Source organism: Lytechinus variegatus, chromosome 3, assembly GCF_018143015.1.
Source record: "Lytechinus variegatus isolate NC3 chromosome 3, Lvar_3.0, whole genome shotgun sequence".
NCBI classification, from domain to species: Eukaryota; Metazoa; Echinodermata; class Echinoidea; order Temnopleuroida; family Toxopneustidae; genus Lytechinus; species Lytechinus variegatus.
The window spans coordinates 659,050-675,749 of record NC_054742.1 but is presented as its reverse complement, the minus strand read 5'-3'; the positions used below and the strand labels follow the sequence as shown (position 1 = coordinate 675,749).

The 16,700-nt window shown below is 35.8% G+C and overlaps 1 protein-coding gene across 1 annotated transcript in view; it reads right to left on the bottom strand.

The window, feature by feature from the left end:
• LOC121409915 (fibrillin-1-like) overlaps positions 1-16,235 on the bottom strand; it is a 30,298-nt gene extending 14,063 nt beyond the window's left edge. The window contains exons 1-3 of the mRNA XM_041601697.1: positions 15,692-16,235; positions 1,519-1,685; positions 969-1,107 (exon numbers count right to left, since the gene is read on the bottom strand). Of these exons, the coding sequence (XP_041457631.1) occupies positions 969-1,107; positions 1,519-1,685; positions 15,692-15,730 (345 nt within the window). The 5' untranslated portion in view covers positions 15,731-16,235. The remainder of the gene's footprint in view (positions 1-968; positions 1,108-1,518; positions 1,686-15,691) is intronic.
• Between the last annotated feature and the right edge of the window lie 465 nt (positions 16,236-16,700).

Below are 16,700 nucleotides of genomic sequence, written 5' to 3'. Positions count from 1 at the left end.
CTGCTTTGGGGTCATCCGTGCGTCCAATTCTCGTTCTCTTGATAACTAAATAACCCTCTGACGAATCAATTTCATTTTTTCTCTGAGTAAATATATAGTATTACGATGACAGATTAATTTTGGATATCACAGTCAAAGTTCTAAGGTCATACATTTAACACACATTGAAATATAATGATCTCGTGATAACGAGAAAATCGTTGGAAGGATCAACGTCAAACTTAATTCAAGTGTGGACACTGGAGGGACAATGGTCTGATTTGGTTCTGTGGTTCCCGAAGGCACAGATCTTATGATGTACCAGAACATATTTCGTTCTCGAAAAATAAATAGTTATCCGTTTAGGGTCTTCACTCAGTGTGTATATTGGCGACGATCTAAATAGATTTCGGAGCCATAAGTTCTATGTCACAGAGATGATTATATAAATCGAAAATCCGTTTCAGGTATCAAATTCATACTTGGCTCATGAGTATGCATACTGATGTGTTGATTATCCCATTGAAGTTTACGGTTATGATGTTAAAAATCAAAGATCACAAAGGTCGTTAATACTTTAAAAGAAATCTGATTTGCAATGATTAAGGAATCGTTTGAGTAATCAAGTTTCAAATTTGGCTCGTGTATGCATATGTGAGAGTGATAGATTCTGGGACCAGGGTTTAAATGTGAATAATCACAGCGATCTTTAAGTAACCATGGAATATACATGTATATCGTTCTTACGATAATCAAGTAACCGTTTGAGGATTAATTTTCAATCTTGGCTTTTTTATACACATCTGGGAGTGGTGACGTTATTAGATTCGGGGTCAAAGGTATATAGCAGAGGTAATCATGGTAATTATTTCAAAATTTTAGAAATTGCGTGTGTGTTTTGTTTCTGATCTGGCAATGGCGACGAAATCAACACTGATTGCATACATTCGAGAATTAATGATTTATGTAGGACAAATAAGAACTATTACCTTCCATTCTTCAATCCTGATGTTGATCGGGTTGGGTACACCTCCAGGGAGTGGAGTAGGAAAGAGAAACAGATCCCGATCTTCATGTACCTTATTTGTTTTGTACTTTCCATAAGGACAGTCATCTGTGCTATTGTCACTGAAAATATTTGATAGTGTTATGAAAAATTAAAAAGAAATAAAAATTTTCAAAAAAATATAAGGTATACAATTGTGGTAGAATAACAAAAAAATATATCTGTGTAATTATAAACTTATTCTAGTTCAATATCTGTAATGTTATTACCAATTTTATTAAATGGAACTGAAAAATCTTTCAATTTCAATCAATGATCGTGGGTAATGCCATTAACCGCCTGCCTTAATATGTCTATCCAGATAGATGGATTAATATCCATACCTAAACAAAACTGAGTTACTAAGCATGTTAAGAAGGCAAAAATAAATGACAAAAATAATGAAAAGAATATGAAATGAGTTTCAATTGCTTGAACCTGTATCCTTAAACCATTTCAGACATCTAATTATACTATTCTTTAGAATATCTTACTTTCCAAGAGGCCCGAAGCATATTTCAAATTTGTTGTCGCATCTGGTCTGACACAAGTCTGTAGAGATGCCGTCGCAACAGACACCATCCAACTGCTTACTCGAAGGGTTCAGGTACGTTGAGAGATGATAAGAGACAATAACTGTCGCTCTAGTAGAAATAATGCCCTAGAAATTAACCAGGCGAATGACAAGATAAAAATGTTCAAGATTGTATATGAAAAAGAGATTTGCAGTATACTTTAATTTATATGAGACAAAGATTGCTCTATGAGATCAATCGAAGATTAACATGCATAAAATTGATGTGGATTAAGAGAAGTTGCATGCCCTTACTCTCTTGATTGATACCTTAGAACCATTTAAATATGTATTCATCTAACTGTAATTTAATTTTTATGGTTTATTCCAAGCATTTGAGATAATAGTACACTGTACACGCAATCCTTTGGTAAAAGAGCCAAGTTGACCAAAGAGCAGAAAACAAAGGCAAAAAATCTTAGGCCTGATGGTGGAGATTTTTTTGTGTGGCTTGGATGTAGTTTGATAGGAATCATGCGACGCCTGCAAGACCTAGGGATAAACCATTATACAGTTCGAATCAAATAATCGAAAGATACCAGATTGAACAATTGATCCCGCCGAAGTTTCAAAGACAACTTTCATTTTGTCTAGTTCATGTGTTTTTCAGATAAGCAATTTTAACGATGTAATGCACATTTTAGAAATAAATCGCATTTCAATTGACACACTGAGTGAATATTTAACTTCAACACATGTGTTTTTAAGCTTGGCAGTTCCAATGGTTCGCTCCGGGTTCTTTGGTGTCATTCTGCAGATTACTCTATCCATATTATCGAATCATAATTTTAGCCACCAAATCTTTGCTACAATCTTTCACACCAGTTCTTTATTCACCATGTGAACATCAGCTGTTATTTGTAGTATTAACTTAGAACCCTTGGAACAAAAATTACGATTATATCAATCAATCAATCAATCAATCAATGATCTAGCCGAAATTCAGACAAAGGTAATCAATCATTTAGAGAATCATGTTTGTGATGCTGTTTTACTTAGGCAATGAAAGGTATTTTTTAATATTCAGACGAGAACATTTTTTTTTATTTTGTTGAAAGTAATGACTCTTCTTGAAAACACTTGGAACGGCTTATTTAGAAATCTTTTTTTGGGGGGGTTATCAATATCAATAATCTTATTTTGCAACGAGAGCAAAATAAATTAATATTTTTCCCTATCTCTGTATAATGTTTACGTTACATTGTCAAAGATCATAACTGACGTGTATTCCTTTAACGTTTGTTCTGTATATTTTTTTTAAGATAACATCGATCGTCTGTTGACTAAAAGCTCAATCAGTAAAGTCAGCCACATATGGTCTGTTGGCTCCGTTCGCTTTGGTTTGATTGAAATATCTTTTCCCTCATTGCTTGAGATTTCGATCACTGGAACGGTTCCAACAGAATGCAAAAACGACAGCATATCTAAGCATATCATTAGAGTGGAAAGGCAGAGGATGTTTGTATAAAAAAGTAATGCTTCGATTGGGAAGCAACAGTCTGGTTAAAAATAAAGATTATTGCAATAAATGTCGTGGGTCGGCCACATTAAAAGTTTCTTCTTTTTCCGTCATTGCCTTCCCCATTGATTCATTTGATGTACATTGTTATACATCGTCTATTTTATGTATTTTTTATCTGATTTCTTGAGGAGAAATAAATGAAACGTGAAACTTAAGGATCGCTACTATAAATCATTTAGAGGTGTACATTGGTTTATGACATGCATGCTTGGCATTAACGAGAAGTATATTACAAAAAGTAGTGATCCTATTAAGATCGCTTGAGTTCAAATGCCTCGCTATTCTGGCCCTGCCCCCAAAATAAACTAGCCAAGTTCCGGAACCATAGGGCGACCAAGCTTTTCACTACCTTATTCATGCTGGTAGAGTACCTCCCTCCGGGGATACTTGCGGATATCAGCTTTGACAGATATACCCCCACACTGGCAATAAGAGGGAGGGAACGTGGGGATTCTAATTCCCAATCCTGATCCTAAAACTACGAGTTTAGTCCCGAAATTACGATTCACATATCATGAAAATATCATTACCCCAAAACAAAATCTCAAAGTGTGCGCTTTTCTTGAAAAAACCCCCCAACTTTAGCGTATCGTCCTGTTCTGCGATCTCCAAAAGAGAATCGTAGGTTTGTTATGATAAATCAATAGAGTGCAATAGATGCATCATGTCAAGGCATTTGATTGCAATATCATGAAAATAATGGACAAATTTACCAACATGTAAATCATTTCGTGAAAATCAAACATTTCCTTGTAATATTCCGTAACCTGAAAGAGGAATATTGCGAAAGTTGAAACTTTATAACTTTCTAATTATCTAAACTCCATGAACCTCTTATTTCAAACTGTAATTTAAAAAATGTGCACATATCTCTTCATAAAAATAGACTAATATTTATATTCCTCAATTAAAACGACCATTTTGAGATGATTTCTATTTTTGTGGAATGTAGTAAATGAAATTGTTAAATATCTTCCAGAACTAGCCAAGGCTTAAAAAAATGCTTTCAATTTCCCATTGACATAAAGGCTTAGATATTCAAATTATATGTATCCCAATTCATAAAAATTATGTTCGTACAAAATGAACACATTATTTTGTTACGTAGGAGTAGTAGGACCATAGATAAAACGACAAATTCATGTGCAGGTCATACGATGACTTATGAGTTTGTTTGTGGACTCTTTGGAACCGTAATCTTTGGCAGAGCTGTGGCCTACTTTGAGTGAAAGGTTAATATTCTAATTCCATTTCAGACCAACTTTACTCTAATTTTTACCTCAATTTTACCCTTATTCTATCCTACTCCACAAGGGTAGCCTACTCGACAAGTCATCTGACTTTTTTTGTTGCTTTTCCCAATTCCTTTATTTATATATATATATATAGCATATATGAAAAGACATGATAATCGTTGTTTTGCTCTTGTGTGACATACAATTTTCTGTTACTTTGTATGGACTTTTGAATAAATTGAAATTTTTTAATGATTCGAATATATTAACAAAGCAGTATTATAGTTATAATTTATTAACAATACCACTTGTTTCTTATAACCATAATTTACAATCTTAAATATTAATTATAATCCGAAAAAAATGTTTGAGGAATTAATTTATTATAATGAAAAACAAATTCTTGAAATGACGAATGCGTTGATGCTGAGCTGAAGGATGAACAAAAATTACATTTTCAGTACGGAAATTCGTAATGACATTGTTTTACGAGGTATGTTTCCGAAAATATACTCACACATTTCGGAATGAATGAGGAAATGAGAATATTATTGAATTTGTTTCACACAAGGTCGTGATAAATCATGTTTTTTTATTTCGTGATAAACCTAAGTAATATCGAGGACCTAGGTCCATGGTGACATCTGGGAGTTCTACATCCCGAGTACCTAGTAGTATGATCGTGCTAGTACAAGTAAAAAAAAAGAATTAATTTGCGTTGTCATTGATTCCATTCAAGAATATTTTCGAAATCAAGTCATGGTACAGTAATCGTATGACAGGCGTTCCCATTGCACTAAAATTGTGTACTCCAGGAAATGTCCAATAAAGTATAACTCGGAGAGCCAGGGAGACTGGCAGCTAGTTTCGTCCCTAATATTTTTCCGGTGTCCCGTTCTCTGTATTGATCAATCTCCTAGGTAACCAAGATATTAATTGCAGTTTACCAGATTTCAAGAAATCATGCTATATTTCTTGTGAATATGGAATAGGTAGATCGTATAAGCGATCGCATAATATGCGATCGCTTATACGACCGTTCAATTCTACAATGATTAAGGAAGATAAATCAATTACATGAATAATGAACAGATGCGATGAAAATATAGGTTACACTTCGTAATTCCGAAGGTTCGTAATTCCGAAGGTTCGTTATTCCGAAGGTTCGTTATTCCGAAGGTTCGATAATCCGAAAACGAAATAAGGTTCGATGTTCCGAGGGTTCGTTAATCCGAAAACGAAATAAGGTTCGTTGTTCCGAAGGTTCGTTAACCCGAAAACGAAACAAGGTACGTTGTTCGGAAGGTTCGTTAGTCCGAAAACGAAATAAGGTTCGTTAATCATTTCGTTTTCGGACTAACGAACCTTCGGAATTACGAACCTCATTTCGCTTTCGGATTAACGAACCTTCGGAATTACGAATGTATACGGAAAATATATCAGAAAACACAAAACAGAGACCCACACGATAATGAATTTAGAACAAAATTGACTTGCTAAAGTCAGAAAAGAGAATAAACAGCAAATTGATTTGGGATCTAAGAATATGAAATGAAAGCTTGTTGACGATGCAAACGGGACTGAAAGTCTTGTGATTTTTTTAATTGCATCTCTCCATCTGTATTAGAGAGATTTCGATTGTCTGCGACTGCAACGTATTCCTAGTTCACCGGAAGTGGTGACACCGCTCGTTCAGTATCACGTTCGTACATTGATGAAAACAGTTTCGATTTAAGTCGACGTACCCGTACCACGCCACAGCATATACCAGCGTGATAGCGAGCGGGCCGTGGGCCGATGCTTGGCCGGAGAATCAGGCGTAGCATCATGCTATGAACCAGTGGGGCGACTGTGGGTGCAACATTTGCACTCTTGCGCAAAAAGCCGAAAAACACGGTTGTTTGGTCTTTGGAAATAAAACATCAATTACCTATCGGATATATGTAGTGTCTGAAAACAGGACACACTAAATGTAATGGAAAAGCTGGTAACAAGCAGTAATTTGCAGTTTACCAGCCCTGCTGAATCAACGAAACTCGAGTGTTGATGCGGCTTCATTCATTTTTGCCAAACTGGGATGACGTCATCATGTACGAACTAGCGCTCGTTCGAGCACTATGACACCGAACGTCAAAACCCTCAAATACGAGTCACAGATTTGGTCAGTGGACGAGAAGGCTCGTCACAGATTACTTCGCGCATGCGCAGTGCTCCCAAAATTCCTTAATCTCGTACGTCCACATGGCACGTCACAGAAAACGAAAGGTCTCAAATAATACGTTTCCATACACGAGTAAAAATATCGTGATAATGACCGAGGCAAGATTGTGTGGAAATTCACGAGGACACTTTTTGTCTCGCCCACCAGAGGTGAAGGCGAGACTTAGGGATCCAAATGTGGTCCGTCGTGCGTCCGTCACAAACCTGTAATGACACATAACTCCACAACCATAAGTCGCTTTTCAACCAAACTTGGATGGTGGATGGACTTGGGAGACCTGGGGCCCGTTGCATAAAACTTTTTACCTGAGAAAACTCAGGTTGTTTTTACCAGAGTTTTTGCTCTATGTTAAAGTCAATGGCAGAAATAAGACTAACCTTAGTTTTCAGTTTTTACCAGAGTTTTCTCAGGTAAAAAGTTCTATGCAACAGGCCCCTGCATGTTATGCTGCAGTCTGAGGTCACATTGTAAGGTCAAAGGTCATTTTCAGGTCAACATTAAAGTTTAAATGCAAGACTCTCTTATGACACCTAACTCCACAACTGTATGTCGCTTTTCAACCAAACTTGGATGGTAGATGGACTTAGGGGACGTGCATGTTATTCTGCAGTCGGAGGTCACATGGTAAGGTCAAAGGTCATTTTCAGGTAAATGTTAAAGTTTACATGCAAGACTTTTAACTCCGCAACCGTAAGTCGCTTTCCAACCAAACTTGGATGGTAGATGTACTTGGGGGACCTGCATGTTATGCTGCAGTCGGAGGTCACATAATAAGGTCAAAGGTCATTTTCAGGTCAACATTAAAGTTTAAATGCAAGACTCTCTTATGACACCTAACTCCACAACTGTAAGTCGCTTTTCAACCAAACTTGGATGGTAGATGGACGTGGGAGACCTTCATGGTATGCTGCATTCGGAGGTCAAATGGTATTAAAGGTCAAAGGTCATTTTCAGGTCAACATTATAGTTTACTTGCAAGACTCTCTTATGACACCTAACTCCGCAACCGTATGTCGTTTTTCAACCAAACTTGGATGGTAGATGGATTTGGGGGACGTGCATGTTATGCTGCAGTCGGATGCCACATGGTAAGGTCAAAGGTCATTTTCAGGTCAATGTTAAAGTTTACATGCAAGACTTTTAACTCCGCAACCGTAAGTCGCTTTCCAACCAAACTTGGATGGTAGATGTACTTGGGGGACCTGCATGTTTTGCTGCAGTCTGAGGTCATATGGTAAGGTCATTTTCAGGTCAACGTTAAAGTTTACATGCAAGACTCTCTTATGACACCTAACTCCGCAACTGTATGTCGTTTTTCAACCAAACTTGGATGGTAGATGGACTTTGGGGACGTTCATGTTATGCTGCAGTCGGAGGTCACATGATAAGGTCAAAGGTCATTTTCAGGTCAATGTTAAAGTTTACATGCACGACTTCTAACTCCGCAACCGTAAGTCGCTTTCCAACCAAACTTGGATGGTAGATGAACTTGGGGGACCTGCATGTTATGCTGCAGTCCGAGGTCACATGGTAAGGTCAAAGGTCATTTTCAGGTCAGCATTAAAGTTTACGTGCAAGGCTCTTATGACAAGTGTTATTCCATCCCAGTCATTTCACAATGAAGTTTCGATATAATCCTCTTGCGTGCCCTCACAAATCATGATAATTCTGGTTATTTTCATAAGTGGGCGAGACACAAAATTGTTTTTACCTTGTTTCCAATATTTATCAATTTAAAATTCAGACAGTTATGTCTGACAAGCATTATCATAAAATCATATCATGTTTTTCTAGTATGAGATATCAATGAAACCATGATGAAACAAAACAAAAAATGATTATGGACATTCAACAAGTTCTTTCAGAGTCTAATAAAAGGTGCAAATAATTTCCAGGTGTTTATAACTTTTACTTGTAAAATGTTCCCTTAATTGTACGAGTCGTATTGTTATGTCAAAATGAATTTAAAAAAGACTTAGAATGTCTCCTTTCCCAATGATTGTATTACATTCGGAAGATTAAATAATGAAAATAGAAAAAAATATGCTCAAGTTTTGTGCCTCCATTACTTAATTAGGTATCATATCGTTTGTATTTAAAAAGAAAAAAAAATCGTAAGTCTTTATGACTAACAAACAGTAACAACAGCTTTTGGCACTTCGAGCGGTTGATCATGGAAATTTTGATGTAAATCACCCCCCCCCCTTTGAAGAGAAATACTGTATCTGTCACAGTATAACGAAATTAGTTTTACTTGTATATTTGTTTGTTGATTCTTTTATTTTCTTAATGATATTCATTGTGCTTTCATCTTGGTTGTTAAATTTTGCGTTTTGTATTTGTTTATTTCAGTTTTCATAATTTGACTTTTGTTTTGTTTCTTTTATGTTCAAGTCATCTCATTTCATTTAAGTTTCCATCATTTTACTTAAATTTAGTATACTTCGCTTAGGTTTGGTTGATCACCTTTTTTATAGACGGTACTAATTCTAACTTCGGGGGGGGGGGGTATATTGCACTGCAAAAATAATCGTAATAGATTATCAACATAACAAATCCTGCCGCCATCCGCTCATTTGGTCAAACGACAGACTGAAAAGAAACAACTGACCCGGGGAAAGATTTTATCATTAACTTACAGATCAAATAATTCAACATTTTAGTTAAGTTAACGCCTTGTCTATGATCGCGCAAATAACGTTTCACATGCCACTTCGATCAGAACCTCTCTCGATGAACAAGACATCACCTGTCTATAAAGGTATAAATTGAGTATACGTTCCAAATTTGTTGTCTACTTGTCATAAAGCCTCGTCATGTGATGATGATTTGACATGTTTTTGTCATTGGATACATCTTTGTTTTTACGTATTGTATATGCATGGTTGGTTTGTTTTTCAAATCGTTTTTTCAATCAATTAATCTTGGGCTGAATAATATGGTGTTATTTCGAAAAAAAAAATTGCGTGATACATGATATATTCTCATAATTTTGCTTTTTTTACCTGTGCATCGTTACAAGATATACAAGAACAGGAACATACATAAAACTAATACGAAACACTGTTTCGTTGAAAATAAAAGTGCATAATCAGATTCTTTTGACTCATCTGTGTGTACAGGAGAACGTCTTGCATGAAACGTTCCAGTCTTGATGACTAGATTTCTTATTCAAAAAATCAACCACATTTCTTCGCCTGCAACATCTCTGATATCGGTTGGTGACATTCACTTCCAACAATGTCCAATAAAGCTGAAGGCCTACCCTTGTGCATTCATTGTCGTTGGGACAATCGTGGTGTAGAAATCAAAACGACTGTGTTGGAGAAACATTGAAAGAGATGTTGCCATACCGTTTTGCCTTATGTTTAACGGGTAGCAACAAGAGGAGACTTCTTGCGAACATGTGACTTATCCAAGCAACCTGTCACTTTACCCCTCCGTCTTAATTTCCCCTAGTAATTCCCAGAATTTCCGTGCAATATATGCGTCTAAAACTGGGAATTGGGTAATGCAAACATTAGGCCCTGAAAGACATCAAACAGCTAAATTGTCTGATTCAGCTTGATGTTATAAGAATTGTCTAGGATTTAAAAATGTCTAGCTTGCTCCGCTTGCAGAAAAATCATCCGTAGATGTGATCGCTCTTTTAAAAAATAAATGTGTGCGGCAACACATTTTTGGGGATTTTTGGTTAGAACTTCACCCAGAACTGAACATTAATAATTTGTGTAAAGAAATCCTGATAAACTACACTCTAAAAAAGAAATGTTACCTTAACATTTGAAAGGTTGGAGGAGTGACAACATTTTCTAAATGTTGCATTTACCACTTTAAATAGTTCTACCCAACACTTAAACTGTTGGCTTCAGCTTTATACAAGGTTGGATGTAACATTAGGAAAAGGTTGTCACTCCTCCAACCTTTCAAATAGGTCATATTCATACCAAAAGTTGTGGTCACATTAATGTTAGGAAAACTTATGCGTGATAGGGTAAGTTTATTATCTTGTTAATGAGAAATAAGACTTGTCGATAAATTTTTACCTAGACTCAAAGTTAGGTCATTCTACTATGACCAACACAGTGTGCAATAAGTGATTACATTATACTAGTATTTAATGGATAGTATACGGCCTTACGTTGGTTAAAGATTGATGAAAATATCGACCAACCATTTTGCGAGTGGAGTTATTTTCAGAATCACCCAATCACATACATTATATTTGATTAATATTAGGAAACTGATTAATCCACTCTAACAATATCAGATATTTTTTAAATCTAAACACAAAGTACGTTTTTTCTTTGATTTTTTTATTGCATTTTAATTATCAATTTATAATTTGTCCCAAGAATCATGTCTTTATCCTCCAAAACTATTTAGAACGAATAAACGAGACCATTTTTGGACAAAAAAAAAGAGAGGGTTTATTTATCGTAGATCAACGAAATCGAGGTTCAAACATATGAGTAACTACTTTTCCACATAAGCCAATCTACCGTTATCCTTTTTGAACCACGCCTGTGCACTGTAATTTTGTGGTTACGACAAAAAAAAATAGAAACTGAATACATAGATAGTTAATAATGTTGGCTCGATCTCTTCATTAATCTTTACCATCTGTTGATTGCAGTTGATGGCAACATAATTTTTTTGACGTGAGATAAGAGAGTTAGTAATGAACTTGTTACAATTGTGAGGTGCTTTTGGGCATCTTATCTAATCTAAGGGCAAGATGCATGATTTATATAATAAGAAAATATAAGAAAAAATCAGTTTATTTATTCAAACATACATGATTTCTCGGAAGAAAAAAAAAGCTTCGAAGACATTGACATTCGTAAACCTGCTTCCCTACTACGTCTTTATTAGAATATGCATTACGTCTTATTCAGGAAAAGTAGGCCTACTTCTAATTTTGATAATTTCTTAAAAGGGATGGTCCGGGCTGAAAATATTTATATATTAATACATAGAGTAGAATTCACTGAGCAAAATGCCGAAAATTTCATCAAAATCAGATAACAAATAATAAAGTTATTGAAGTTTAAAGTTTAGCAATATTTTTGTGAAAACAGTCGTCATGAATATTCATTAGGTGGGCTGATGATGTCACATCCCCACTTTCTGTTTTCTTATTTTATTACATAAAATCATATTTTTTTTCATTATTTCATACTTCTGTGAATGATTTGTCTCCCTTATAATGAAATAAATTGCAGCAATAAATATCTAAGGAACTAAATCAGTTGTCAATCCAATTTTTCTAGTTCTTGGAGGAAATAATTTGAATAAACCTTATTTCATATAATAAAATACAAAAGAACAAGAGGGGATGTGACATCATCAGCCCACCTAATGAATATTCATGACGACTGTTTTCACAATATATGGCTAAATTTTAAAATTAACTAACTCTGTTATTTGTTATCCGATTTTGATGAAATTTTCGGCATTTTGCTCAGTGAAATCTACTCTATTTATTAAGCTATAAATACTTTCAACCCGGACCATCCCTTGAATGCTTTCAAGGACTCTAATTTGAATCATGTCGAATTGTAGAATATAAGAATACTATGTTCTATATCTGCCAAACAGGATGTGTATTGTACATAATATTGAAATTTGTTTTGAAATTAGAGTTTTATCAAGTTTCAAAAACTATTAGGTTTACACAAACAATCTTCTATCTCCACTCTGTATCTGTACGGCGGGGATGGGGTACAAAGATGTGTTTGTCTTATACTATTAATTGTATGCATTTCCTATTCATTTAGTTTCTTTGTTTCCTTTGTGTTCCAGCTTTGAAATACGGCTGTTGGAGAAAATGGACCATGGCAGTGACTCGGCACTGTACATTAGCGAAAGGGACACTAAAGTTTGGTAAGTAAATATGTAAGGGTAACTTATTTTAAGATGATTTTACCCATGATAGGTAATAATAATAATAATAAAGGATTTATATAGCGCACGTATCCACCTTGCTAGGTGCTCAAGGCGCTCCTATATTACCCCGGCTAAGATAGTCTACCGATTCTGGTACGCACAGCTTTTTGAGGAATTACTTCCTGTCGGTACCAATTTTCCTCACCTGGGTCGAGTGCAGCACAGTGTGGATACATTTCTTGCTGAAGGAAAACACGCCATGGCTGGGATTCTTCTTGAAAGGCGAGAGTCAGAACCACTAGACCACGACGCGCTCACAAGGTACAAGCAGTGTCTTTACAAAAGAATAGGATATTTATATACAAATTTAAAAAGTTGTTAAAGAATATCGCGTGATCGCACTAACAGTCTGTTACGCCAGAATGGCTGTGTTTTTTTATTCTACTTTCCACGTAACACAGATAATAAGTATGTATTCTATTCTTTCGGCCGCTTGTTGTAGCAAGGTGGTATATTGTGTGTTATTGTGGTTAATAAGAGGGTCTTTTTGCGAAAGTTCTCATGGAGCGACACTTCGTTTTCAAGATATTTTTCGAATAGAAACAGGTGGTTCAAGTTGTAGGCACCAAATTATTATATTGGGTCATTCATATTCATCGAATGGAAATATTAATTAAACCTGGGGTAAAAGAGCCCCTTGTCTCTTAACAGGTGCTGTATGAGTTCGACGTGCACCTAATCTTTTTCAGGTAAAGGAAAATTATAAACAATGTGATCATGAGCCAATCAGTACTTGTTGGGTATAACCCAAAGCCGAAACCATACCTCTTTACTTTGGGAAGACGATGCCATAATGTAAACGACGATAACATTGGCAAGCCTTAGGCCACTTTCATGTTCTAGGCGACCTCATGAACTGAACAAAATATGAAAATGCTAGTAAGCTGAGACTTATTGTTTGACTTAGAACTGGAGAATTACAAGGAGGACAGAGTTATTATGTTTAAAAAAGGTATGCATGTATGCTTCACACACAACTAAAGTTGTGTGTGAAGGGCGGTATGAAGCGTCCCCGGTTAGAGACATATGCTCACGTATGTCCTAAATAGAGCCCGATTAGTGCATTAAATTCAAAATTGTTGTGTATGAGACAACTAACACTCGTTCCCACTGTCCCCACATTGTCGATTGATGATTAGTGAGTCCCCGATTATCATACTACAAGACGGGCTGTGTGTGTGTGTTTTGGGCAACGAAGTAAGATCACCAAGGAGAGATGTAGAGGTCATGATCCTGGTCATGCTAGCCATATGTAGCGTAGGAGAAGGTCGCAGCCCCCCCCCCTAGATAATTTCTATAATTCTTAATTGCCGTTTTCTTTTACCAAAAATGCGCGTAAAACCTTATATATATTTTTTTTGGTGGGGTAAGTTTTTTTTAACCCTACTTGTAGATACATTTCATTGGACGGTGTTCTTAAGGATTTTGCTAATCTTCCTTTTTAATAATATGATACGAGAACAGGTTGTATGATTTGTAAACGTCAGATAAAAGCCCATCCCCTCCAACACATATGCGCACACCCTTACTCACACATATAAACACACTTCTAGTATGCTTGAATTGTATAATACAGTACGGATAAATCACTTATAATATTATATACTCCAGTCTTGACAAAATAGACAAGGCGCGTTATTACCCTACTTAATTTAGCTTCAATTATTATAATATGAGGTAAGAAACATTATGATGACAGTTCTATACCCTTTATTGTGAGAGCTATAAAGTATCCTATGCAGTTTGAAGAGATTAACATTTTCAAATGACGTCCTAGCATTGTTAACCTATGGAACAGAGCGAAGTCGAAATCCCTTGAAATGATCCTTCTTTTGCAACACGTGCAGGGTTGGAATTCTGACAAGTTCTATATCGCCAATCACAGAAATTAACTCTTGAATTAACTTTTTGAAAAGTATTCATTTAATTAAATTACTTGATTAGGGTCTTGATTATACAAGAGGGAGGATGTTTCACCTCAATCGATAGACTGACGTTTTAAAGGACGTCGAGGTGCGGGTCTTAAGTAATGCGATAAAATGTGTTAAATCCTACCTTGTCATTCCGTTATGTGTCAGTGTCACATGGATTGACAAGCAAATCATTCGAACAGTATTCGACGCCACTTGAATTCATAGCTATGACATAATAAGTTTTAGACAATTACCTACAAACAAGGATTTGTCAATGGACTTCTTTCAAATAAATAATGGAAAGAGACTTTCAACCTTGAATTCCAACCCCTTATAGCAATAATGTCATCGTAGTGACTACAGCTGTGGGTCATTTACCCTAAAACTTCCTATGTTACTTTAAAGTGTTTCAACAATGTGATTATAATATTTCCTTCCGTCTGTAAATTTATCATATTGGGAATGATACAGATCCCTAGCTCTGATAAGATGTATATTGCATAGTAACCGTTTTTCTTAATTAAGAAATCAACAGCCATGAGGTCCTATAGGATGACTTGATTTTGCATTTTATATTTTAGATTTAAAAGCTTATCTAAGCGCCTATTGTTTCGAATTGACACATAACTGAAATGACTCCTTAAACTTTTTTTTTTGGGGGGGAGGGGCAGTCATTATTTCCTCCAAGAATTGTGAATTGATGATATATGTATTTAATCAATGATACACGAATGATAAACTTTCAAGCATATTTGGACAATAGATGTACTAATGGTGACGATGACAATGTCAATGTGTCCGTAACCGATCCTTGTCTGATAAATGGTGCAATTGTAATGGAATAACGTCATACGGGCGGAGAAAGTCTAAGGTAATGATTTTGCTTTTGATTGAAATGTTACTTATCGAATACAATAGTTGGCTTCAAAATGAATTCGCATTGATGTACGTTGATATTGCACCACTTATCAGACAACGATCGGTTGAAGAAATGTCTCAAAGTAAACGAAGGACAATATTCCTCTTACACATGTTATCAAAAGAAGATGGATCATCTTTTTTAACAAATATCTAGGTAATGTCGCAAACAATACAGACAAATACAAGAATCAACACTGAAAGCCTTCGTGTTGATACGTCCTATCTGACAAAATGGTTCTGTTTCACTCAATGAAAATAACATGAAAGGGAATTTATAAATTCCATCCACCACAATTCAAGAAACTTGATTTATGAACATATGAGTTATTTACCTGGAGAATTAGAAATAACGTAATCCCAAAACACCACATGTTTGCTGTCAGCTATATAACATCACATAAGCATCGTTGTTGTTACACGCGATAACGTCGTCTGCTACGGCAATCCTTTAGCGTTAAACCGTGAATAGCTGCTGCCGAAGAAAACAAATTCAGTGCCTCATTCCTTTCAGAGCTTAGTAGTAGAGGATATTTTCAGTCATATTAGCGCACTTGGGTGCAAAACAATGTAAGTCAGTTCTTCTTTCAAATAATAATCATGTGGAATCTTTAGAATCAAAACTATAAATAGATCTCATTCAGTTTGTAGGTAGCGTGACTTTGGTTCGTATAATCAAGACCCCCTTCGTGATCATCTTGCGTGAGTCTCTCTTCAGACAAGATACGGGTTTGGTTAGTGGCAAGGGATGTCACGTGACTCACTGAGACTGACCCCAACCATTTCTTGACAACTATTTCTGGTGCAAGATCGGCAGAGGTTGTACTTTGAAGGGTGCAATGAACACGATGCCCCTTCCCAGAGGTGGTAGTGCTAATTAATTCTATTAAAGCCGAATGAAATGAGAGAAATGGTTTACATAGAGTGTGTCATGTCATTGTTATGTGTAGCTCTAATTTCTTCCACGTGCACTCCTCTAAAATATACCTTGTTCTGATGACAATTTACCCCTTTACACACTTATACACCATTAGAAACTGAAGTGCATCATAATATCTGTCATCCTAGGTATGATTGATTATGTACTTCAGTTTCTAGGTTATATAATTTCGTAAGACCAGCCATCATAATGATTGTCATATAGTGCAGTTGAACTGAAATGTTGGGAGTGATGCGCACTTGGAAGTAGACATGGTAGACGGGATTGTGTGTCCCTTGGAGCGCGCACTATGAGCGCCTCATTTGAGGAAATCTAGAGCTGAAGAAAACCTCATTCTTATGTCCTTATTATTATTATTATTAAAATAAAACTGTTTAGTAGTAGTAGTAGTAGTAGAGGTGGTA